Raw genomic sequence first — 26842 nt, forward strand, 5'->3', positions numbered from 1 at the left:
CGTCGGTGAACTGGTTACGATTCGGGGACCTCTTCGGAGAAACCGAGGGTTTTGCCTGTGCAATTGCGGACGAAGTGATGATGACGAACAACTATCGGAAATATATCCTGAAGGACGGTACGGTCGACATTTGTCGGGCATGCCGCCGTCCCGGAGAGTCACTCAGGCATATCATTTCCGGTTGTTCTCATCTTGCTAACGGTGAGTACTTGCACAGACATAATCTCGTAGCCAGGATTATTCACCAGCAACTTGCTCTTCTATACGGCCTTGTGGACCGCGAAGTACCGTACTACAAGTACTTACCTGCGCCTGTTCTCGAGAATGGTCGTGCCACGCTCTATTGGGATCGATCTATCATCACCGACAGGACTATTGTCGCCAATAAGCCTGACATCGTGCTGATAGACCGATCGCAGCGCCGGGCCGTGCTCGCCGACGTCACCATCCCCCATGATGAGAATCTCGTGAAGGCCGAGAAGGACAAGTCCAGCAAGTACCTAGACTTAGCTCACGAGATTACCGCCATGTGGGATGTTGACTCGACGATCATTGTTCCGATAGTTGTGTCAGCGAACGGTCTCATAGCGAAGAGTCTCGACCATCACCTAGAGAGACTCTCGCTGGGTGGTTGGATCAAGGGTCAGATGCAGAAGGCGGTAATATTGGACACGGCGCGTATAGTACGTCGGTTCCTCACTCTGCGGCCCTGACCACCGGCAGCTTGGGCCAAGCCCCGCTGCCGGCGGCACCCTAGGTTAGGTTTTTTATAATGTGTTTATATGTATTTTTTATTGTTTTGTAAGTGTTTTTATATTTTACTTTTATATTCATATTATAACAAACCTAACGTAAGACGAAAAATAAATAAAGAGAATTATAATATAATATATATTATAGTGGTTTTCCGGGTCAAGGTCCGGGTCCGAGTCCGGGTCCGAGTCTGAGTCCGAGTCCGGGTCCGAATCCGTGTCCGAGTCCGTGTCCGGGTCCGAGTCCGAGTCCGGTTCCGAGTCCGGTTCCGAGTCCGGGTCCGAGTCCGAGTCCGGGTCCTAGTCCGAGTCCGTGTCCGAGTCCGAGTCCGGGTCCGAGTTCGATTCCAAGTCCGGGTCCGAGTCCGGGTCGGAACCGGATCCGGGTATGAGTCCGGTTCTGGGTCCGAGTCCGGGTCGCAGTCCAAGTCAAAATCGAAATTAGAAATCACCAAACGTGTACTATGCGTCGTTGAAGAGTTTTGTTCTGGTCATCATCAGCAGTTCCACTTCATCAAATGCGACAGTTTTTAATGTAAATGCTTGATTTTATGATGAAAATACAAAAAAAATCTATACTTATGCCTTTAATATTTGAGGAGTTCCCTCGATTCCTTATGGATCCCATCATTAGAACTCGAGCTTGACAAAAATGTGGCTTTAAAACTTGACTTGCTTAACAAACATAACGAAGAGGAAAAATCGCCAAACGTGAACTATGCGTGGTTGAAGAGTTCTGTTCTGGTCATCATCAGCAGTTCCACTTCATCAAATGCGCCAGTTTTTAATGAAAATCCTTGATTTTCTGATGAAAATACAAAAATGTCTATACGCATGCCTTTAAGATTTGAGGAGTTCCCTCGATTCCTCATGGATCCCATCATCAGAACTCGAGCTTGACAAAAATGTGGCTTAAAAACTTGACTTGCTTAACAAACATAACGAAGACGACAAATCGCCAAACGTGAACTATGCGTCGTTGAAGAGTTCCGTTCTGATCATCATCAGCAGTTGCACTTCATCAAATGTCACTTTTTTGAATGTGTATGCTCAATTTGATGATAAAAACCCAAAAATCACTATATGTATGCGTTTAAAATTTGAGGAGTTCCCTCGATTCCTCATGGATCCCATCATCAGAACTGGGTTTTGACAAAAACGGAACCAATCTGTATGCATATACATACAATCAAAAAACTAATTTTCAAAATCGGTCCAGGAATGACGGAGATATAGAGTAACAAACATAAAAAAAATAAAAAATAAAAAAAACATACAACCGAATTGATAACCTCCTTCTTTGAGATTTGGAAGTCTGTTAACAAACTAATATTAGCCCAAAATCTAAAATAAATGAAGTACCGATCACATAAAAAGTAAAAAATTAAATTAAGTAAATAAAAACAGGAAGGTATCATAAAATGTTAATGAAGAGAAATTGTAAGAGATGGTATTATGCCAACCAACAACTGCAAAGTTTTTTAACATCGGTTTGTGGCAAATACTGTTTAGTTTATCTTTATTTTAAAACGAAAAATGTCAACTTGCATGTTTTCTCCACTGTACACAGAATAAGTAATGATGTTACTATATCTCATATGTTCAGAATATTACTTGAATAAACTTATTATCCTATATAAAATGTGTGTTTTTATATTTCTAAACCCAGTTTCTAAGTAGATTGCACATACATTATAGTCACATTAAAATTCCATTTTGCGAAATAAAGAATTCAACATTTAACTTTGCAAAAGTAGATAATTGTTATTAGAATATTTTCTAAAAGCAATAAAAATAGATTAGGTTAGATTCGAGCTACAATGACATTAGGTTGGGTTCAAGGTAAGGTTGCAGGGCCTCAACAAGGGAAAAAAAGGGGGAGGGACTGTTGGCCTGGCTAAGTGAGCCAGAACTCACCCACTACTCCCTACTACTGCCGTAAGCAGGTAATGAATTCCCAATGTATTAGGTATAGGTTTAATAAATTATAAACATATTTCATTAATAACATAATAATATACAAATATGTAAAAGCATAAAGTAATAAATAAGCCTACAGTAATCACGTATACCGGTCCCACGGATGCGGATGTTGCTTACATAATCTCGTCTGTCAAGGAGTTTCGGCAGGAAAAGCCTTGGCAGACTTATATATTCATGAAATGAGGGCTCATACCTACCGATTGGAATTGGTTTCATGGCGGTATCAGATGGGTTAGTGTACGGTAACCGATGGTCATCTTGCTTATAATCTCGTCTGCCAAGGTGTTTCGGCAGGAAAAACCTTGGCAGACTTATATATTCCTAAAATGGGGGTTCATACCTACCGAATGGAATTGGTTTCATGGTGGTATCAGATGGGTTAGTGTAGGGTAACCGATGGCGACCTTGCTTACATAATCTCGTCTGCCATGGTGTTTCGGCAGGAAAAGCCTTGGCAGACTTATATATTCCTGACATGAGAGATCATACCTACCGACTGGCATTGGTTTCATGGTGGTATCAGATGGGTTAATTTAGGGGTCCCGATGGTCACCTTTGAGAGCGTCTGCCAAGCACTTCCGGCAAAAAAAATAGTGGCAGACTTCGCTTTTCTGTGTCTACATGTAAATTTCTAACTGCTGCCATAACTACTATCTCGGTATCAGATGGGTTAAATCAGCCCCTTTTTTCGCACCGGAAGTGGCCTTCTTTTTCGTACTTTCGGCAAGTTCCGCCGTGGCAGACTATCGAATTCGGACTTAGCATAACTTTTCTGGGAAACCATTGTGCATTTCATCGTGGTATCAAGTCGGTTAAAAATTTTGCGGCCGGCTCTTCTACTATGAGTGTGATTTGAATCGCCACTTAGGTAGTCGTAGATGTGACAGATTTTGTAATAAAGGAAACATTGATGTAATCAGTAGCGTAATTAAAACACGAGTGGTTGGTAAAAGTAAGAGGTATGATGCCGTTAAGGCCTTGATCTTTTATGACAGAACCGGCCACCGGCTTGGCTAATTGAAGACATCTATAAACCTCAGACGAAGATAATTTTTTATTGAAATTCTAGGTTAAATTACTTAATAACTCTATAACAGCTAGGTGCACTGTATGGAAAACGGGTTTTGTAGCAAGAAGGCCTTTGATTTTTGGATTGCCTGACTGATACTGATACCTATACAAAACAAGATACGGTTTTTTTGCACCAAATGAGGGTTGAGCATGCTTGAAGCAATAAAGGTTGGCAACCCCCGCTCTACAATATTTTATTACATTACAGCAATCACAGCATCCTTAGGTCTAATAAATAAACACTTCATTTTCTTAACACCGGCCGGCGTATTATGGATGGCTTTTAATATCCGTCTTTATCCACGTGATAAAATAACTGTCACTTTTTAACACCGTGGTATAGAAAGTGACGGACAACGTTTTATCACGCTGTCACGTAGACCAAGAACGACCATCATATCCGTACTGAAGTCGGTACTCGTATGTAAATAGCTATACCTACTCGTACCTATCTAAATAAAATAGGTATTATGATCTAAAAATAATAGTTGTAGGTACATCATAATTATGCGTCGAATCTTTTATTACGCAAACTATTTCACTTTCTTCCCCAAAACAAGTAGACCAGCGGGTCAGTTAACTCAGTTATTTTTACTCTAAACTTGATTTAGCCCGGCGTTTGGCCCTAAACCGGTCATCGACACGTGCCGTGACAAGTCGCCGGCCACGTGAGGCGGGTCAGGGCCGCGGCGAAAGGCCCAGATCTGTTATGACATGTACATATTGTGTAAACAAATGGCTGCGTCCGCGCAGCTCAGCTCGCTCAAAGGCAAGCAAGAAATGCAACGAAAGTGTATCGATGGTATCGAGTAAAATATTAGTAACTAACTTAACTACATGGTTAAACTAAAATTAACTAAACTAACACATTAAAACTATGTTTTTTGGCGCCCTTTCTTTTAGCAGACCGGAATTAATGAAATATCAAACTTAAGCAGCTCTATTCTATATGACTCTTGTATAAAATGTTGCCAGCGTTTAAAAATTATATTGAATACTTTTTTTACTCGTAGAGTCTGTGAGAAAGAGTCGCGGAATATAAGGGAACCAATACATTCTGTGACTCTTCTCTTTCCGCATGGTTTACGTTTTATTATTGTTGCCACGCGTCCAATCGTCCATTGTATGGGTGCCTAAAGAAATAAATAGATGTGAATGAGTTACTTAACTACTTCTCGAAAGTCTATAGCATTAGCACCACATTGAGTAAATAAAGTATATCCGTGTGGGATAATTTCGCAAAACACAGGGCTGCAGTTAGATAAGGACTGGTCCTTGCGCAAACCGTGCAAACGCAAGTGATCATGTTTGCCGGTTAGCGAATCTCGCGAAGTTTCGAACTGATAGGTATTTATACTGCCTATTGCCTATGTAGGTATACATATTCTGTTACTATGTCGAAACGAAAGTAAATCAGCGAACAAATATAAAATCGTAGAGTTGGACCAATAAGCTAACTCCGCTGGGGATTTGCTCAGACAAAGCCAGGAAATGTCTATGAAAATAATAATAATGTTTATAATGACACTGATGTAGCTTGTTCTGTCAAAGGTGCATACATAGACTGCAGAGTTAGCTTAGGGCTTAGACATACTCTAATACAGGACAGGTGTTCCACAATCAGGTTTAAAAAACCAGTATCTTCTGGTTAAGTTAGTTATTTGCTCCATCTCCCTTGCCCTTAACCTTTCGGGCGCTATTACGAAATATCGAACGAAGGTGAGCTTGTAAGCTTATTATGTCTATGTATTTTCGTTTCGATATGTAGCGCCAAGGTCTGAAATACGGTGCCTGCTTCAAGTTGTAGCTGTTACTTATAGGGTGACAGATAAACTCACTTTGTGTCATTCTCTTTGAAGAAGTCCAGCTTGAACAGACGGGAAGAAAGGTTGTGAGGCTAGCATACTGACCTTTCTTAGTCTGTGGTGACAGTAGCAACTCCAAAGCAGTAGAGACACCAGCAAGAGCCGCCAAGGCTGCTAATACTACTGGGAAGGCTCTATCGGCAGCGTCTAAAGGCCGTGCACTCTCCTGCCCTCGTTGACAGTAGTCCAGCTGGTATAGACGCGCTGATAGGTTGTGCGACGACATGGTGCTCGCGTTCACGCATGACGCGAACCTGGAAACAAACGATTTTCTTAATAAAACCCAAATGTAAATAGGTGACAAAACTTCAGAAAAGTTCCCAAGATACCGACACACACGATTTAAGATCTAAAAAGAACGATTTTCGTGATTTTCTTTTTTTCTTTTCACTGAGATATCGAGTCATCGTGGACGTGGCTGTAATTTTCTAACAAGTAGGTACATGACGCTCGTGTTGCCAAAGTGAGAAATTTAGAATCGACAAGCGTTAACGCCATCGGAGAAGTATAATGTTTTGAAATGACCACACGGAGTATTTGTTTGTATTTGTCGTATCTTGGCTACGCCGCGCACGGCGCACGCCCCTCAGAGTTATAAAATAAAATAAATGAATGCTTATCATGATGTATTTCAAGGTCAGCCTTACCACGAGTCCATGGAAGGTTCTGGAACCTCTAGAGCCGTGTTCGGGTCGCTACATCGTCGAGACACGCATAGTCCCCGATGGAGCCGCGTGTGATTGAAGTTATCCACCCAGTTTGAGGAGTACTCCTGCAATAATAAGTAAAATAAATTAGTTGAGTATGCTCTTAATTATTTATTGCATGAAGAAGCAGACTTTGTCCGGCAAAGTTGCTGAAATCTTATTAATCCTGCCGGCCTAGCCAAGGTTACAATTAAAAAGCATTATGTCTCTCTATCACTCTTCCATATTGGTGTGACAGTGACAGTTGCGTTTCGATCGCTACGGAGCGTAAGCGATTGGCATCTTGGCTACGCGGCCTGGTTCTTCGGAACCAAATTGTAACATCACACACTGAGAGTTTTGGCCTACCTAGGTAAAACGATGTTTTATGTTACACTACTAATGTGAATCCTTAAAGTTAAGACTGCGAAAAGTGCAAAACTTGTGTATTAAGCAAATTATGATTTCAACTGACGTTTCTTAATTCTACCTACTACCTACGCGTAGAACTGCGTAAGGAAGATTACAGCAAGCTCAATTAAATAAGGGACCTTATAGTTTCGACATAAGGCTTAAATTGCGATGATATTAGGTCGATGAAGAGTTAAAACTACACGTTTAAAAAACACAGTTGCTAGTTTTTTAGATAGGGTTTGTTTTAATTGCAATGAATCGATATGAAGTGACCAGCTCAGCGCCAAATTACTTATTATGTTTACGAAAGTGTTGGCTTGCGAGAGCGAGAGGGTTTCATAATGTAACTCGTTTCTCATTCAGTTTTACGTCAACGCGTACAGTTCACATTTAATATAATATACCTTACCTAAGGCCTACTGTCCACGGAAGCGTAGCTGCATAGACGCGTGAAAATCGCGCAACTCCACGGAGCGGCAACGTTGCTGCTCCGTGGACAGAGTTGTGCGGTTTTGTATGTAGGCTGCAAGCAAGCGTACACCAAGCGTACAATGACGAATACGCGTCTATGCAGCTCCGCTTCCGTGGACAGTAGGCCTAATAATACAGTAAAATTATACATTTTGCGTTTGCGTCAAATCCGGTAGTTCTGATTTTTTGCAGACTTGTTTATGATGTTGGCCCAATGAATAATCCAAGTTTGTGACCTCGAGCGCCGAACGCAACTTTGTCAAAAATCTAATAAACCGCAATTTTTTTTAGATTTGGGCTATTATAACCCTAAAGTACTAGTTTTTGATAGTAACTTCCTAGGGCGTTTTTAAAGTAGACTAAATTTGCTACAATAAGACACTAGAATTGTCTCTGTACATCTAATATTTTCCGAGATAAAGCCTTTCAAAATGTATAATTTTTTCGAACTTGTATTCGTAGGCTAAGTAAGTGCAGGCACAATTGTTTCTAAGGCCAATCAAAGCTGATTTGGCCCGTTGGCCACAAGATCGTTAATATAATAAAATTAACTACCTTTCCTACCTAACATATAACTAAGTTTATTAATGTAATTAATAGTAGTTAATAGCTAATAACATTATGCACGAGCAGGTATAAGTAAGGTCATTTGAAATAAAAAAACCGGCCAAGTGCGAGTCGGACTCGCGTTCCAAGGGTTCCGTACATTACCCAACTTTTAACAATGTTTTTTTATTGACGTCCAAAATTTTTTAGATTCCTCACTTCGTGGGCTATCAGAATATACCCCATGTACGACAGCCGATTTTTCGTAGTTTTCGAGTTATGATTTTTTTAAGTTTTAACTTTTGTTAAGAAATTCCTGGATGAAGCAATAAATTTATTTAAAAAAACTTGAAGTTTTTTGAATGTTTCTTTTTGTAACATAAACCTTGACAAACGGCGCAGTTGCTAAAAAAAATCAGAAACTTCACTTGGCTGCCCATACAACCATTTCCAGTCGCCGTTACGACGCGGTGTTGACACATCTTGTGTCGACACCGTCTGTTTCGGTCACAATTCCAGTCGCAGAGTCGTCGCCGTGTCGACACAGTTACCAGAAATGGGGAAGGGTCGACACATGACACAAAGTGACATAAAGTGTGGTCGCCGTGTGCACACATTGTTTCGGGTTTGCGACTGCTTTATGCCAAAATCATTCGTTCATTCGTTCATTTTGTTCCTGTCAAATGGAAACTGTCAGATGGAAAAATACTTAAATAAAAATAAGTGACATTAATACGCCATCTCTAAAACGGATTACAACACGTAATTATATATTGTTTGCATTTATATTACAATACGACTTAAATTATTATGGGGAATTAAACTGCTCGAGTGATTTGATAAACTAAGTGTAATATAATCAACGCGCCACCACATTGTTTTAGTTTAGCCGGAAATGAAATTGTTTACTTCTCAGTGCCTGTGTTCATAACTATATTATTTGAAGCATTTTTAGTACTTCGATGCGTATACTATACTTAAATTACAGAAATAACGCTTTATATACTACGAAACTTGTTAATTATGATGTATAAATATGGTTTAAGGCTGAGAAATATTGCAGTCACAAAGTAGTTGCAATGTTTCGACTTTGTGTCGACTCTGTGTTGACACATGACACGCGCTGTCAAAAGTAATAACAAAGTTACTGGTATGTTACTGGATTTGCAAAATGGCTCCTTGTGTTGATTTGTTTTCAGATATTCTCAAAGTGTAAAAATGCCGTGGTCAGAGATGGGCATTAATCGATTAACTGTTTATTCGACTAATTAATGGAATAAAAAAAGTTAATTCTCAAATTTTAATCGCGATTAGTTTAGTCGACCTAACATAGATTGAAATTGAATTAATCTGAATATTAATCGAATAAATTATCGATTAAATCTCGATTGAAAGTTGACAGGGGGCCATTTTTGTACGTAAAAATAATAGAAATGTCTTGCATGCAGATGGTGGCAAAACACTTTGTCATAAAAGTCGAGATGGGTGTCGATATATAGGTTTTAGGGAGTGCCGATTTCGAAAATAATGACCATTTTGGAATCCGAAATGGCGGCCATGCACTGTGTCATAAAAGTCGTCATGGATGTCGTTTTATACGTTTTAGGGGGCCTCAATTTTGAAAATGATGACCATTTTGGAATCCAAAATGGCGGCCATGCATTATGCCATAAAAGTCGTCATGGGTGTCGTTTTATAGGTTTTAGGGGGCGCAGATTTCGAAAATGATAACCATTTTGGATTCCAAGATGGCGGCCATGCACTATGTCATAAAAGTCGTCATGGATGTCGTTTTATAGGTTTTAGGGGGCCCCGATTTAGAAAATGATGACCATTTTGAAATCCAAAATGGCGGCCATGCACTATGTCATAAAAGTCGTCATGGGTGTCGTTTTATAGGTTTTGGGGGGCGCAGATTTCGAAAATGATAACATTTTCAATTTAAAAATGGCGGCAATGCACTATGTCATAAAAGTCGTCATGGATATCGTTTTATAGGTTTTAGGGGGCGCAGATTTCGAAAATGATGACTATTTTGGATTCCAAGATGGCGGCCATGCACTATGTCATAAAAGTCGTCATGGATGTCGTTTTATAGGTTTTAGGGGGCGCAGATTTCGAAAATGATGACTATTTTGGATTCCACTTTTATGACAAAATACGTAGCCGCCATCTTGGATTATAAAATGATCATCGTTTTCGAATTCTGCACTCCCTAAAACCTATAAATCGACATCCGTGACGACGCAAGTTATCTTTATTTTCAGATCTAACAAATTGCTACAGAATACAAAGGACAAAAAAGAAGCGAGGAGGTAATGAAACAAGCAAAAATACAGATGATTCCTCGACGCAATTAGGTGATTCTTAAATTGTGTCCAGATTTTTTTTGTCATAAAAGTTTATATTTTTCACATATTACTCTCACAAGTTCCGTGACATTTCGACCTTGTAATTTTTTAAGTAGATGTTTTTGTTTATCTATGAGGATCTCACTAGAATAGTATAATCAAGGTATGTTTATATTTGATGAATGAAATAGTAACGCAAAAAAAAAATATATTTGTGTCTTATATTCCTTCCGAAGACTTTTATTTTACCTTTTCCTTCTACACAAGTTTGGCCAAGTAATAAGAATTTAGGGCTCTCAATTTTATTTTTACTTCTACAACAGTAAAGCTACGAGGCCATGTTTGGTATCGTTTTCGTATAAATTCGCAGTACCAAATTTAGTTAAGGTATCACATTGACACCATTCCGAAGTAAAAACATATAAACTTATTAAAATACTTTCTTTTAAACTCCTCTTCACGCTTAAACTGCTGAACAGCTTTAATTTAAATTTGGTACACATGTATTTTGAGTCCCGAGACAGGATATAATAAGTTATCTCAAAAATCATCCTTTAAAGGTGTGAAATGAGGTGTAGGGGGGAATTCAGAATTGACTTCTTGAAGTTAATACTGTTTAAGTTTAGGTTTGAAGTCATGTTTTTTCATCATTTTTAACTAAATCAAAGATGTAGACCATCCCAAATTTCATATAAATCGGTTCAGCGGTTATTGATTTCCCGTACAAATTTCCACGCCACTTTTCACACCTTCAAAAGATGATTTTGGTTATAAGATCTATCCTATGTCCTGTTCCGGGACGCAAACTATTTCTATACCAAATTTCAACGAAATCGGTTCAGCGGTTAAGCGTCAAGAAGAGTTTCAAAAAAACCGGCCAAGTGCGAGTCGGACTCGCGTATTAAGGGTTCCGTACATTAAGTCCGACTCGCGCTTGACTGCACATTTCTAATAGGTTTTCCTGTCATCTATAGGTAAAGAACTATTTTGTGTATTCAGACGGACATACATACAGACGCACGAGTGATCCTATAAGGGTTCCGTTTTTTCCTTTTGAGGTACGGAACCCTAAAAAGATTTATTTTTATTTTGTGGAATGGTGTCAATGTGATATCTTAAATGGATTCAGCACCCCAGATTTATACGAAAACGATACCAAACACGGCCTAGCACCTTCACTGATATAGATATATCAAGATAAAATTGAGAGCCCTAAATAAACTTTCAAGAGCGGATATCTCAAAAACTATTCAACATATCGAAAAAATTGACTGAATAAACTTGTAACAAATTAAATTAACTTTCATTTTGTATAAGTGGCCATGTCGCTGAGATGCATAGTTTCCGAGATATAATCGAAAAACGGGAAAATGGGACCTTCAAAGCCCCCTCTCTCTCCCCCGCTCAAGGGCTACGGCCGGGGACTTTTGATATGTTCACCTCCTAACTTGTCAAACCGAGTTACGGAGTCAAAAATTGTGTTCCGAGCATTTCCCTCTACAACTTTTGGAGCATTCGTTGCCTGACCTAAGTAGCTTATTGAATTTCTTTAAAAACTTTTCTGTAAAAGGTTGACGGGTGTTGGGTGTTTATATGGTTTCGGTCGATTATTATCATTTGCATTGCCCATGATGACTTACTAGAATTACGAGCACACGAGACACTAATAGTAGTTTGACAAACCTTGGTTTTCAAGAGGTATTTTATATTGACATTTGCTGTCACAAATTTGCTGTCAGATTTAGTCGCAAACCGCACGCAAAGTGCACACAAATGTGTCGACACCTTGTTACGGAAAAGTGTAGACACGGCGACGACACTTTGTTTCGAAACAATTCTAGACACATTGTGTGGACTCTGTTACGACACATCTGACATTTAGTTACCACTTTGTGATTCTGCGACTGGAATGGTTATATGGGATGTGAGTTGGAAAAAAAAGAAAAACGACAAAATTTTACGTTCTTCAAGCATGTCAAGCTTAGACTTTGCGCTTACCTAAATAAATAAAAAATACAAGCAATTTCAAGGACTTATGGTTATAGTAGAAACTGCTAGACCCTAAGTTTTTTAAAAGGAAAAAAGTGATACTTAATAGTCTAATTTGACAGAGTCGCCGGTCAAAGGAACTGAGGTGGAAAGTTTCCAAATTAAACAAACAAACAAAATTTACTTTATTCATGTAGGCCTAGCAACAAGCTCTTATGAATCGTAATTAATCTTAATCTAATTATCAGAGCAATTTATTGATGTTAATATTATTCCATAATAAAATTGGATTATTATACATATCAAATTTAACACTAAAAATTTCACAAAAGGATCGTCAAACATTAAAAAGATTGTATAAAAAAATACTAGTCTAGAATTTCTAGAATAAAATCTAAATGTCAAAAAAAAAATATTCTAAATGTCAAAAAAAAAAATATTATTAGTAATTCATTAAAAAAAACCTTTTGTTATTCCTAACGTTAATCAAACAGAAATTACCACGAGAAATTAATATTGTGCCATGTGATTGACCAATCATCATTTTGCTTAACTTATTCATTATCTTAACTGGACCCGCGTCGCAACGGGTTGTTATCTACAAAGGGTTAATTTTTACCTGCTCCAATACCTACTGTTATTTTATGGGGTCACTTCCCCATCGCTATTTCGTGTTATCAGTGCAAATACCACCAACAATAATTACCTAGAGGCATAAAAGCAAAGCAAAGCTTCACCCCGGAATTTCTTAACGAAAGTTAAAAGTTAAAAAATTCATAACTCGGAAACTACTAAATATCGGCTAACATACATGGGGGTATATTCTGATAGCCCACGACGTGACGAATCTAAAAAAAATTTGTTACCTACGTCAAGGTTTGGACCACCTTGTATGTGAAACGCGATTGAATAGGGGATATTACTGCAATGTTCTACCGCCAGAGTGCAGCAGTAGTACTCTAGTAAATTCATAGACTAAGTTATACATACTGTGCCTTAAACTGTTTTTTGACACAAGTTTTCACAGACAATAAAATATGACATTGATGCATCAAGGCGGTTTGTTAACAAGGGCCTAGCGGTAAACGCGAAAATCTAAATTTAGTTATCTGTCGCTTTATCGCTCGAATATGCAAGAGTGATAGAGAGGCAGAAACCGAACTTTCGATTGTCGTGTTTCACGGTAGGCCATGTGATTGACGTAGTGACGTATGATGTGTCATTGATGATGTTTGTTTACTGTATGTCTACTAGTTACGCCACCTACGCACAGCTTTGCCTAATATTCCCTATTGCCTTTAATAAACCCGTAGTAGGGGTCGGATCAAAAACTAAGTAATTAGTCCGACTCACGCTTGACTGCATATTTCTAATAGGTTTTCTGTCATCTATAGGTAAAGAAGTATTTTGTATATTTTTTTCAAAATTTTAGACCCAGTAAATTCGAAGATAAAGGGGGGGAATGGTCATTTTTTGGCTATTTCCTTAAATAATTTCTAAACTATTTATTTTAAAATTACAAAAAATATATATTTGAGTTTCTCAAAATGAGCTCTTTCATTTGATATGTAACACGATATAGTTTAAAAAATATTAATTTTTAATTTTCTCATTTACCCCCCAAAAGTGGCCTCCGTGTTTAAAATTCATTTGTTTACGTAAGATGTCCGTCTTCGGGTCACGAATTTACATGTGTGTACCAAATTTCAACTTAATTGGTCCAGTACTTTTGGAGAAAATGGGCTGTGACAGACGGACAGACAGACAGACAGACAGACGCACGAGTGATCCTATAAGGGTTCCGTTTTTTCCTTTTGAGGTACGGAACCCTAATAACGTCGCAAATGTAAACCTTTTCTAGAAATAGGTACAAGTGGTAATAGGAATAATAGCAGCACACACTTAAAGTCAGTCAGGTAGTGAATGTGAACCTTTCCCTTAAGGATGACACGCTAGCACGATCAGGGTCCGTACCCAAGCGTCCGACACTTCGTTTTTATAATTATGACGACTGATTGGTGATCACACGATGTTATTTTTTAATAAAGGTTTTTAAATTTTGTACCACTTGATTTACGTAGAATAATTTTACGGTTTAGTAGACTTACTTGTTTTAAGTCACTCGCGCACACCATCAAGCGCGCGAACAAGTGAGTCTAAACCATAAAATTATTCAATGTTAATATGTCTCACAACTCGATTATTTTACGTAGTTCTAGAAATCCTTGTAATAAATAATGTGTAGAATTGGTGACTGACTCCGGGCAGTATTGGGCACACCGTCCCGGTTTGATGCACAACGCACATTGCAAATATCGCATTACCAACATAACATGATGGAATGCGAACTGTTGGACAGGACTTTACTTTCTTATTATTGGTGCATAAAGCCCCCTCCAGACTATGCGCGTGAATCGCGGGCGAAGCCGCGAACGCGAGTGTGGAGTCGATTTCGCTGTCTGCGAAAATCGACACCACACTCGCGTTCGCGGCTTCGCGCCGCGATTCGCGCACGAGTGTGGAGGGGGCTTAACATAAATACATAGATATTATACAAACAATCTTCTTCTTATCGTGTGAAGGGATCATAACTAAATTGTATTTTGCCAATATTTTGCCACATACAATACAAACAATGATATGTAGGTAATACTATAAGTATACTTGTGTAATGTAATGTTTTATGAGGGAAATTTCCAATAATAAATACTTAACTGTAAAGCTGGATCCACACCGCAATTAACTTTTGTATAGCATGTGCAACATAATAAATAATAATAATCGGAGGGTCCGATCACTGCTCACCGCACATCGCATGCTACACCCACGCTCGTCAGTTATGAGATTGTACATCCCACGGAAGTGTGGAGGCCGAGGCTTCCTAAACGCCAAGGATCTCCACAACCACGAGGTGTACAATCTCAGGAACTATTTCCTTAACAACGAGTGTGGGATGCATCGTGATGTGGTGGCAGTAGATAGGAACCTCACGCCGCTTTCCTTGGCAAACGAGAACTGGCGCAAACCTGTGGTACTAAGTACTGCGGATCGCAAGGCGGCATGGCAGAGTAAGGTGCTACTCGGGCGGTTCTACAAGGCCCTCACGGGACCCGATGTGGACCTGCTCGCGTCGGTGAACTGGTTACGATTCGGGGACCTCTTCGGAGAAACCGAGGGTTTTGCCTGTGCAATTGCGGACGAAGTGATGATGACGAACAACTATCGGAAATATATCCTGAAGGACGGTACGGTCGACATCTGTCGGGCATGCCGCCGTCCCGGAGAGTCACTCAGGCATATCATTTCCGGTTGCTCTCATCTTGCTAACGGCGAGTACTTGCACAGACATAATCTCGTAGCCAGGATTATTCACCAGCAACTTGCTCTTCTATATGACCTTGTGGACCGCGAAGTACCGTACTACAAGTACTTACCTGCGCCTGTTCTTGAGAATGGTCGTGCCACGCTCTATTGGGATCGATCTATCATCACTGACAGGACTATTGTAGCCAATAAGCCTGATATTGTGATAATAGATCGATCGCAACGTCGGGCCGTGCTCGTTGACATCACCATCCCCCATGATGAGAATCTCGTGAAGGCCGAGAAGGACAAGTCCAGTAAGTACCTAGACTTGGCTCACGAGATAACCGCCATGTGGGATGTTGATTCGACGATCATCGTCCCGAAAGTCGTTTCAGTAAACGGTCTAATAGCGAAGAGTCTCGACCAACACCTTGAGAGACTCTCGCTAGGTGGTTGGATCAAGGGTCAGATGCAGAAGGCGGTGATCTTGGACACGGCGCGGATAGTCCGCCGGTTCCTCTCTCTGCAGCCCTGACCACCGGTAGCTTGGGCCTTGCCCCGCTGCTGGCGGCACCCTAGGTTAGGTTTTTTATAATGTGTTTATATTAATTTTTATTGTTTTGTAAGTGTTTTTATATTTTACTTTTATATTCATATTATAAAATAACCTAACTTAAGATGAGAAATAAATAAAGAGAATAATAATAATAAATAATAAAATTGTTTATTCATTATAAGTGTTAGGTTACATTGTACAGGGTTGGTACCTCTTTTTAAGTAAACAGATACTTGTATTAAGAGGCACCGCTCTTCCTTAGTTGCTAAGTGAACAATAATAAATTATTTCATGAATAAAATTAAAAGAAATAATATTAACATTTCAGTGAATAACAAAAGTAGTTAGAGATAATTTAAATTTAAACTGAAATTAATGAGCGAATGTGTGTGTGTGTGTGCGCGCGCGCGTGTGTGTGTGTGTGTGTGCGTGTGTGTGCGAATGTGTGTCTGTGTATTTAGATATCAAAAACATTATGGATTAAGTTTTCAATATCATGATAGCTTTTAAATTTTAGCCAATTTGTTATGATTTTTTTGCATTCGTAATATGATAATGGATATATATTTAAATCTTTATTAATAGAATTATATAGTTTAACGGATTTACAAACGAATTGTCTACTAGCATACGTTGTGTTTATTTGAACTGTTGGAATTAAATTGTTTCTTCTCCTTCTATTATGTGTGTTTGGTGTATATGGTACGGTCTTGTGTAATTTTAAGGTCGTAAATAATATGTACAGTTTTCTGACAGATAATACATTAGAAAGATTATATAACTCTATGGTAGGAAATCTAAACGGCTTGAAATACATAACTTTAAGCAATGATCTCTGGGCTCTTTCGAGTTCTAAAAATTTGTAGCACCCCCCCAGACCGGTATACAGTTCTAGTGTGTTCTAGTTCTAAACTAGTGTGTTCGCGCGAACAGTACATTTTTCTCTCCTGTGGGCAATAGTTAACAGCTTGTGGGCATGTAAGTACTCATTTTATCATAGTTCTCTAAATAAAAGGAGGACCTTTTCACGTGGATAAGGGTTAAATAAGAAAATTAACCTTTATAGCCCTTAACTCTTGTGTATGTCTACAGGAAAGACATAACACAGTGATCTGTTTGACCCAGGTATAGTTACCTAACTTAGAAGTAACACTTCTAGTTACCTAAACGTTTTTCTACATACAAAAAGTAACTGCTGTATGGATGCGCCTCAATTATTATAATTACTACGTAGACAACTATGAAAACTGGGTGGCATTAGGAAAAAGCACACCTGGCATTTCTAGTGCCCACGTCATGCCTACGGCATTTTCATGCCACAGCTGTACCATGGAGTAAGAGTATATACTCCTCAAGGTCCTCACCTGCATCAGCCGGAACACCCTGGACTCCCCGTCGGGCGACAGCTCGAAGCTGCCGACGCAGTACACGCCGCGCGTCGCCAGGCAGCTCTCGTACTGCAGGTGGAACAGATGTAGCATCAACTCCTCAATCCTCACCTGCATCAGCCGGAACACCCTGGACTCCCCGTCGGGCGACAGCTCGAAGCTGCCGAGGCAGTACACGCCGCGCGTCGCCAGGCAGCTCTCGTACTACAGGTGGAACAGTTGCAGCATGAACTCCTCAACCCTCACCTGCATCAGGCGGAACACCCTGGACTCCTTGTCGGGCGACAGCTCGAAGATGCTGAGGCAGTACACGCCGCGCGTCGCCAGGCAGCTCTCGTACTGCAGGTGGAACAGTTCTAGCATGAAGTCCTCAACCCTCACCTGCATCAGCCGGACCACCCTGGACTCCCCGTCGGGCGACAGCTCGAAGCTGCCGAGGCAGTACACGCCGCGCGTCGCCAGGCAGCTCTCGTACTGCAGGTGGAACAGTTCTAGCATGAAGTCCTCAACCCTCACCTGCATCAGCCGGAACACCCTGGACTCCCCGTCGGGCGACAGCTCGAAGCTGCCGAGGCAGTACACGCCGCGCGTCGCCAGGCAGCTCTCGTACTCGTCCAGGTGGAATAGCTGAGGCATGGAGTAGTACTCCTCAGCTGAAAGGAACAAAGAAAATCATAAGTTTTTTAACTTTAACGAAGCTAGGAGATCCTGGGTTCCGATCCTATTAATTAGCTACAGACTGGATCCTACATTATGTATTTTGGGGCAGAGGAAGACGGAGATAGCGGGACACATATTGTGAAAAGTGGCGAGAGTGTGGATTGGACAGGACCCAATTGCGGAAAAGAGGGAACACTTTATTATTAATACCTAGGCTATCTAGTATAAATAAATATCTGAATTCATCAAAGATTCCTTTTTCATGGCTAAGAGTGCAGTATAACTTTACTACTGCCATGTAGCTAAATACCAACCTTACGAAGATTAAGTTTACCTGGGGGCCTAGTCAACATGACAATCGTACATCGACATAGAACAAATGTATCGGGATGTCGATGCTACAATAAGTCCCTTGACTATTCCCATTCATTATTTAAGTTTCGATTGGCGTTTTCTAACAACATTTATTTCATTTTGCCATGTTGGCGGTTCAATATCCGACTTCATGGACTTGTGGTCGCAGGTTCAGATATCCATTAAAGCTACCTACTTCGTTATTGCAGATTGCCAATCCAATCCTTTTTCACCGCTCATGTGCTTGTTTCATTTAATGAGTAGTTTGTTGTGTAGTAGGTATGTAAAATCCGTCAAAAACATAAAGTGCAATTTCGTAAACTATATATTTCGCTTTCAAAAGAAGTGGGAACTGGAAACCAAGGTAGCCACAAAATAAAATGGGTCATATACGTAGGTTATGGTCAAAGCGCCTTGGACCACAGCTCAGGAGCTGTGACAGGGACACTCAAGGGACAGGTCAATGGTCATCCATAGCGTTTTTTGCTATTAAATACGTAGGTACCTATAGAACTAATATATAGCCGGTCAAACAACTTTGACATTAGAAAAAGGTGCCAAAATTCAATTTTTTTATGGAAAAATAGAATTAAAAAAACATCCTAGTGTCTTTGTTCACAAAAATAGGTACCTAACGATAAATTTTCAAAATAAAAACGTGTGAAAGCATTCCACTTGTGATGCCACTCATAATTGTGTTCAGTTTCTTTGTTTACACTTAATTCATGAGCATGATCAGATCATACAATAAAGCATAATTATTAATTACTGCTAGAAAAGGAATCTTTTGCATGAAATAATTGACCGAGGCGAGGATAATTAGGGATAATAGAGACACGTGTACCTAATGATTTATAGCCATTAACAAAAACTAGGAACATTGGAAGCGTAGGTACCGTGTATAAACTTGATGACAATATAATTAGCATAACTCGGACTGATCATCGCAAAACACTACAACTTCGAGCAGGGATGTAACGGATGTGGTTTTATCGGAACCGAAAACGGAAACAGATGTTTTCAATTTAGTTTAACGGCACCGAAAACGGAAACGGAACCGAAAACGGAACCGAAATCAGAATCGGAGCCTGACTTTTTAACGATGTAGTCGTTTTCCCCTTTCTAGAATAAACCTTGAGACAAAGTTTACACTTAGCCGTGTCGCCACTAACTTCATCAATATAGTTCCAAATCGAACTTGATTTCGGCTTCATTGTGCGTTTTTTTACACACTAACATTAACCACACACACTACACACAGTCAGTAGTCAGTACACAACAGAACACATACGATTTAATTTTAATAACACGAATAAAACAAAGTATGCAAACAAACAACAAATTAGCGTAGTACGTGGCAAGCGGGGCGATGAACGAATGACTGGCAAGAACCTGTTTGTTTTTGATGTACGCCGCCGCCGCGCGAAGCATTGACATCCGTTATAACTTCCGTTTCAAACATAACGGAACCGGAACAGAAACGGATGTGTAATACCAAACGGAAGTTCCGCCTTAACGGAAACGGAACCGGAGCTCCGTAACATCCCTGACTTCGAGTAGCAATCTAAACCCCAAGTGTACATTTCATTCGATAGCGTGACGTCCGTTCGCGTTTGCGTTGTCTATTTTTGTATGGGATTATTGAACAGCGCGCCAAGCGGGACGTTTTGGAAACTTTGGAAAATTCTAGAAATTACATTTGCAAGGATTGCGTTTCAGCTTGGGTGAAAATTCTTTCGTACATTATATCCGGATGTTCTCGTCAATTTCTTGTACAGTCGCCATCAGATATATCGGAGCGGCCACGGTGCTCAAAAATATCTGAACACGCACTCTAACGCCCTGACAATAGAGGCGTGTTCAGATATTTGTGAACACCTTGGTTGGTCCGATGTATTTGATGGCGTCTGTACGTATTAATTCAGTTTTTTTTTTCAAAATGGCGGAGCCATAGGGGTTCGCAAGCTCATGAGCTCACAGAGACACTAGTTTTATTTATTTGACACACAAGCCGTGGAAAAGTAAGAGACAGTTAAAATATTAGCATGTTGATAAGGAAGTATTAAAACGCATTTTAAAACGCTTGACCGCATGACCCAGACAATGTTGATTCATAAATTAATATAAATGCACAATCAAATAAATCCAGTGTATAAAATTGGTAAGTAATTAAAGTAATTAAGTCGCCCTTGGGTAGTCCTTGTCTAGACGGTTCAAGGTCTAGACGGACAGGGCCCTAGGTCATTCTATTTGCATTTCTTCAGTAAACAATTTAATTCAGTATATTTATTGCAAGCGAAATTCGTATGTAAGTATTTTACGTTTTGCAGAAAGTTTCCAGAATTACGTTAGCGGATATATCAGCGAATATGACAATGGTAAGGCAGTCGTCGATTTTCTTTTAATTTAATTTAGCCTGAATATGAGCATTTTTTCTCAACTTTTAGGAACAGAAATAAGAACCTAAATCATAGTGGCTTTTATGTTATGTTACGTGTTGTTTTCTTCTTTTGTTTTGCCTCGAATAAACGCTCTCTATTCTATTCTATTATATTCTAGTATGGCCAGGAGGTAGATTCTAAATTAACAATTTGTTATGGGTTTGAACTGGTTTTGATACGACCGTGCTGATCGTTTTGACGATTGGCGCGCACGGTGCATGCATCTCACGCACGACTCACTTCATTTCGCATGAAGATGTCAAGGTCGTATCAAAACAAGATCGAAACCGTCACACGTTGTTAAATCTGAATCAGCCGGCCTAGCCAAGGTTACAATCGCTAACGCTTCGACAACGAAAAGGATTATGTCTCTCTATCACTCTTCCATATTAGTGCGAAAGTGACAGTTGCGTTTCGATCGCTACGGAGCGTAAGCGATTGGCATCTTGGCTACGCGGCCAGGCTCTCGACTGCATCAGCTGCGCCGGCGCCGGTGAACTTTACCAAGTTATATGTCATGGTTACGTCATGATTGGCTGTCGAAATATTTGTCTAACGCTGCATTATACCTACACGCAACGCGGTCTTGAAACTCTTCACGTGGCACAAGTGTTACAATCTAGTGTTTGATGTTGAGATTAAGGCTCTACACTTACCGCTAGGTACACAGATTACACTTAGCTACACAAACACCAGTAACACCACATTATAAAGTGTTTACAAAAAGTGCACTTGAGTCGTTTAACTTCAAACTCGAGTAAATCCATCTGTCAAATTATGCGATTTTGGTATTAAGATAAGGTAATAGGGTAGATATTTGCTGAGAGGGTCGAATGCATTTACCGGAATTTGAAGTTTAGCGACACAATTTTACTTGTAAAACTCGCTAGTTTTCGCCCGGTCGCTACCCGCCCCGGCTTCGCACGGGTTAACAAATTATACACCTAAAGCCTTCCTCAAGAATGACTGTATTGATAGGTGAAAAACGCATAAAAATCCGTTCAGTAGTTTTTGAGTTTATCGCGAACAAACACACAAACAGACAGACGCGGCGCGGGATTTTGTTTTATAAGATATAAGGTGTAGTGATGCTACGCCGCAAGCAGCAGTGCTAAGTTGCATCTTAAGACACCATTTTATTAATATAAGAATAAAATGTTATTTTTTCCTTTATATTATTATATAATAACACGCCAGCTTGCAACCCCCTGTTAGTGCAACTTCAGAGGTGTCGCATGCGCGTTGCCAATCTTTTAAAAACCTATACTATATGTATAAGTATAGTAACTATATTTATGTTAATTGTGCATCCATAATAATTTATTAATAATCTTATGTGCTTATTTTTTTTTCTCATTTAAGTGAAGTTTTGTTATATCTTCTTGAGAAATAAAGATTAAACCTTATATTTTTTGACCAAGTTTCCAGATTCGGTAAACTAGCATATTACCCGGATTTGAACTTACAATAACCTCTGTTATTGCTCAACGGCAAATACTTACACAAGGAACTCCGTAAGGAAACCGCGAGCACTAGAAAGTGCGTATCGACAGTTGACCATTCATCGTCCTTATCACCAAGGAATAAGACCTATCACTGAACATGTTGTCGAGTATTTAGCTCGCTTATGTCACCGACTGGTTCTCTTAGCTCACCTAGGCTTGGGTTTTAGGGCTTAAGTTGTGCAATTTAAGTTTACATCGTTACCCAATGGCAATAAACCTAATGGAAGTAAACTAGTGTACGCCTGCGACTTTGCTTGTGTAGAAGTCGGTAAAATCACTAGCAAGCAGACATTGCAATAAGTGACCATCATTTACCCTTGTATCGAAGATATATTGTCTGCAATATGCACATTTAGATTGCGTTGCCATCGGTTGTCGAACCGGTAGCTTGGTAGCTTGCATAAGCGCCCCCGGTCGTCAACGCTGGGTGATTCTCAACCGCTCGCTGATATTTAGCACAGAGGTCAGAGCGCCTACCGCGAACACCGAAATTCGCAAATTGAGGGCATCTTTCTATGTCACTCTAATTACGCCACACAATAAAATACAATACAATACTCTTTATTGCACACCTCACATACTCGTAGTTTACAATAAATGTAGAGGTAACAACAGGCGGTCCTTTGGGTATCGGAGACAATAGAAATAGAATATACAGTAATAATTGCCATTATTGGAGTAAAAGAGAAACACCTACGACGTTTGAAGTGCGAGAACAAGTGAAGCATAGGTATAATAGTCGAAAAAAATATGGTATAAAAAATTAACGCGGTTCGACTCTAAGCATTTTACAAGTCAAATTCCACTGTGTGGTGAAATGTTCATACTTTCATACGAATCGCCCGCTCGTAAGCAGTGGAGCAATGTACACTCGTACTTAATTATTATTTATTAGATTAGATAATTACTCGCATCTGTGTGGTGTTCGGTACAGTACAGTGGAGTCAGAATCAAAATGGCCGAATATGTAACAATTGTAGCACATCCTTTTTCCAGTAGTAACAAAGGTTTACAAACTATTTTGGCTGTTATAAATTGGTTAACAAATCAAATTATTTTCGAGTAGCAATAAAGATCTTGCAAAACTAGAAGATGTATGCATTAGAACGCGCGTTTAAGTCGTTTATTCCTGCAGATAATATCCATCACGCATATAATTTATATTATGGTATTACTTATGGTATTATTTTGTTTCTAGGTATTGAGTTTGTATGCACTAATATTAAATAAAAATTTATATTATACCTACGTATATAATTTATAATTTATATATATTTTTTTTATTTATTTCGTTAATTTTTATATGGAGTAGCTGTCACGTAAAATGTTTGTAAATATTTATTGGAATTTTAACCAAATTTTTAATTTGTTTAGAAATATAACATTTAAGTGATAAAAGTAGACTAAAAACATATTTTTCAATTATTATTTATAATTTAAGGCCAACCAACATATACCTAATGCCTAATGGAACTTGCACGGGGACCATCATTCGACGCGAGAGGTATTATAATGTGTTAACAATAAGGTATTCAATGAATGAAAGATTATATATACTTACCTACTCTTTGAAATACTGAAAAGTAGGTACTCTAATTGAAAACAGTAGCAGTTGCGTTGCACAAAATGATGATTATGATTATTGTCACTGTACTACTGATTATTTTATGAAACAGTTTTATAATAGAAATCTAAACCAAATAAATAGTAATACCTACCCTTCGTGAGATAATAGCAAAATCTTTATTTCTAAGAACGTTAATCGTCTTCGCGTTATCACTGATCTACGAGACGAGACGAGCGTCGCATCGCAGAACGTGCTATATTCAATTGTTTTGATTAGATTACTTTCGCTCTGCTTGCTCGCTTAATTGCTTATCGCAACGCGAAAACGCTACCTTTGCATAGTTAATGTTATAATAGCTGCAATAGTTGGTAATACGTTTGGATTTGGCAAAGGGGTAATATCAGGGCCCTATTTGACTAAATAGAGTGACAGAAGATGATATAGCTGGATCTAAAACTTTGCGTCTTTAATGTGGACATCTTAAAATAAATTAATTTTAATGCCGTATTTTCTTAGCTGCTCATTTTGGGCATGTATATAAAATGTCAACATCTTAAAAGAGTTAAAAGCTGTTTAACCTTTTATATGCGGGTCAAAAATCGTGGGTTCAAACCTCGGTTGCGCTGTATTTAAGCAAAAAAAGCAAAAATATGACTAAACATTCGGTCAGGATCCTTAAAAACATACTAACACAGACTAACCGAATGTCGGTTATAATCGGTTACAGTTATTTTCGATAAAAATAAATAAATTTACAATGAAGTAATTAAAAAAATACAAAAATATTTGTTTTAGTACCTACATACAGTATTAGGGAGTAAAAGTCTTCGTTTTTAATAAAACACACTAAGTACAGTAAAAGTAAAATATGACCAATGGACGTGATACAATATTCAATAAAAATATTTCATAAATAAGGGATGTAAATTTGGTATATTTTTGTTATTAAAGTCCACGAATGACAAAAATTATAGTCACAAGGCGTCACAGCCAAAAACGGCAGTATTTTGTAGTCATTGGATGATAAAAACATACAATTTAAGTCATAAATAAATAACCGAAAATAACCGTAACCGGTTATTCGAGTTTCCAATATTCGGTTATGAAATTTTGTCAAAATATTCGGTTATAACCGAATATTTCGTTACGGTTATTACCGATTTGCATTCCCTAGTTATATGTATTTTCTTTGTCCACGCGATATTAGCTCCATGATGTATTTATAAGGTAATTTGGTCCCGCGTCTAGTACCTACGTTTACAAACCGCAAATAAATGGCCACGCAACGCTCATATGTGACGTCCCACGGTCAAAGGTACCTTATGGCGGGTATGGAGTTATGCATACCCCAGTAATCTACAATAAATAAGCTATCGATAACACAAAAGATCAACCTTCTAGGTTGCGTAGTTACAGAGATATGATTTTTTGAAAATAATGTTGTGGAATGAGCAACTTTACGATAGAGAAGTTTTAAGTTTAGCCGCCTAAAAAACTATGTTCCTGAAGTAAGTTACATAGTTGACTACAAATAATAATACCTTATATATCTGAGACTAAAAAAATATTGCGACTTGTTCTGTAATGCAAATAGAAACTTTTGATATCGACTGATTTATGTGTATACTAACCAATCTCTTGAAAATAAAGTTTTATTTCATTTTTACGATTGATTGCAATGAGCTCTCAAGATTTAAATTTTATCTATTAGAAAACGACACTGACAGACAGTTTAAGCAAAAAACAATACCGATTTAGAGGTGAAAATGTATTTTCTGACTTTTTCATATAAAATCACAAAATTGAATATTTTTACTTTTAATGTGACACACAATCAATTTTTCTGAGCACATATTAAAGAAATTCTGTCATTCAAATGAAATAAATTCTAAAACCCCAACTAAATACTATATTTAACCCCTTATGCCACTTTAAACTTACATAACAATAACAGTATTTGCTCCATACATTTACGAAAAGGTACCTTATGGAAATAAATCTAATAATACATCACTACAAAATATCAATCATATTACAGATTATCTTGTATGAATAGAAAATATTAATTTACATTAAACTGCCCCAAATTTAATTAGTTCTTCGTCATAATAATCTTAAAAAAGACCAATAATTTGTATGTAATGAAAAGGTACCTTGTGGTCAAGTTACATGATGAGGCATGATGATGATGGAACAGTTAGGATAAACTAATAATATTTTGGGGTTAAGATGGTATAAATCGTCTATTTCTTATCAATAATATATTTCGGTTGCTATTGAAGATAAGCGGCATTGAGGTTCAATGACCTCAGATATTCCATAAGGTAATGCGTCGGGTATTGGCATTTTTCAGCAAACCAATGGCTGATTTACTGCATGCGACCAAACCAAATGAAGATTATTCTAGTTAAGAAAGACTTGACGAGAGTAACTTTGGTATAATAGCAGTCTACTTGGATTTGTGATGTCGGTCTATGTACGGTTATAATATTTGCGAGGCGCCCCAACCAGAACTGAAATTATCAAATTAGTTTTGCAGAATGCTAATACAGTTCTCTACCAAACTTCTTTTCCCGTATTGACTAGTTTTTTTGGGAATTTTCAATCTTTTTTCCATAAGGTACCTTTTCTACTAAACTCTGAGACGACATTACTAGGCTTATAACTAACTTATAACAAAAATAAAAACAGGTAAACAAACGTTACGCATTAACGTTTCAAATCACACAATAAAAAAAAATTGAGCATTTTTTCACCTCTTTACAAAACATTTCATATCTCCGAAACTAGAAACCCTCATAAGGTACCTTTTCTCGTGGAACGTCACATATTATGAATTACAAGATTACTTGCAACAACAACGATCCAATCCATTCACACGATTGCGTACGCGCTTATAATGTCAATGACGTTTCTTGACATCTACACTGTCCCAAT

General features: G+C 38.6%; 1 protein-coding gene across 1 annotated transcript in view; it reads right to left on the minus strand.

Annotated features, from left to right (window-relative positions):
• The window catches only part of LOC134799929 (nose resistant to fluoxetine protein 6-like), a 64167-nt gene that overhangs the window by 25824 nt on the left and 11501 nt on the right, over positions 1–26842 (minus strand). The window contains exons 2-4 of the mRNA XM_063772367.1: positions 17895–18031; positions 6319–6443; positions 5717–5925 (exon numbers count right to left, since the gene is read on the minus strand). Coding sequence (XP_063628437.1) covers positions 5717–5925; positions 6319–6443; positions 17895–18031 — 471 coding nt within the window. The remainder of the gene's footprint in view (positions 1–5716; positions 5926–6318; positions 6444–17894; positions 18032–26842) is intronic.

This window comes from Cydia splendana, chromosome 19, assembly GCF_910591565.1.
Source record: "Cydia splendana chromosome 19, ilCydSple1.2, whole genome shotgun sequence".
In the NCBI taxonomy this organism is placed as follows: domain Eukaryota; kingdom Metazoa; phylum Arthropoda; class Insecta; order Lepidoptera; family Tortricidae; genus Cydia; species Cydia splendana.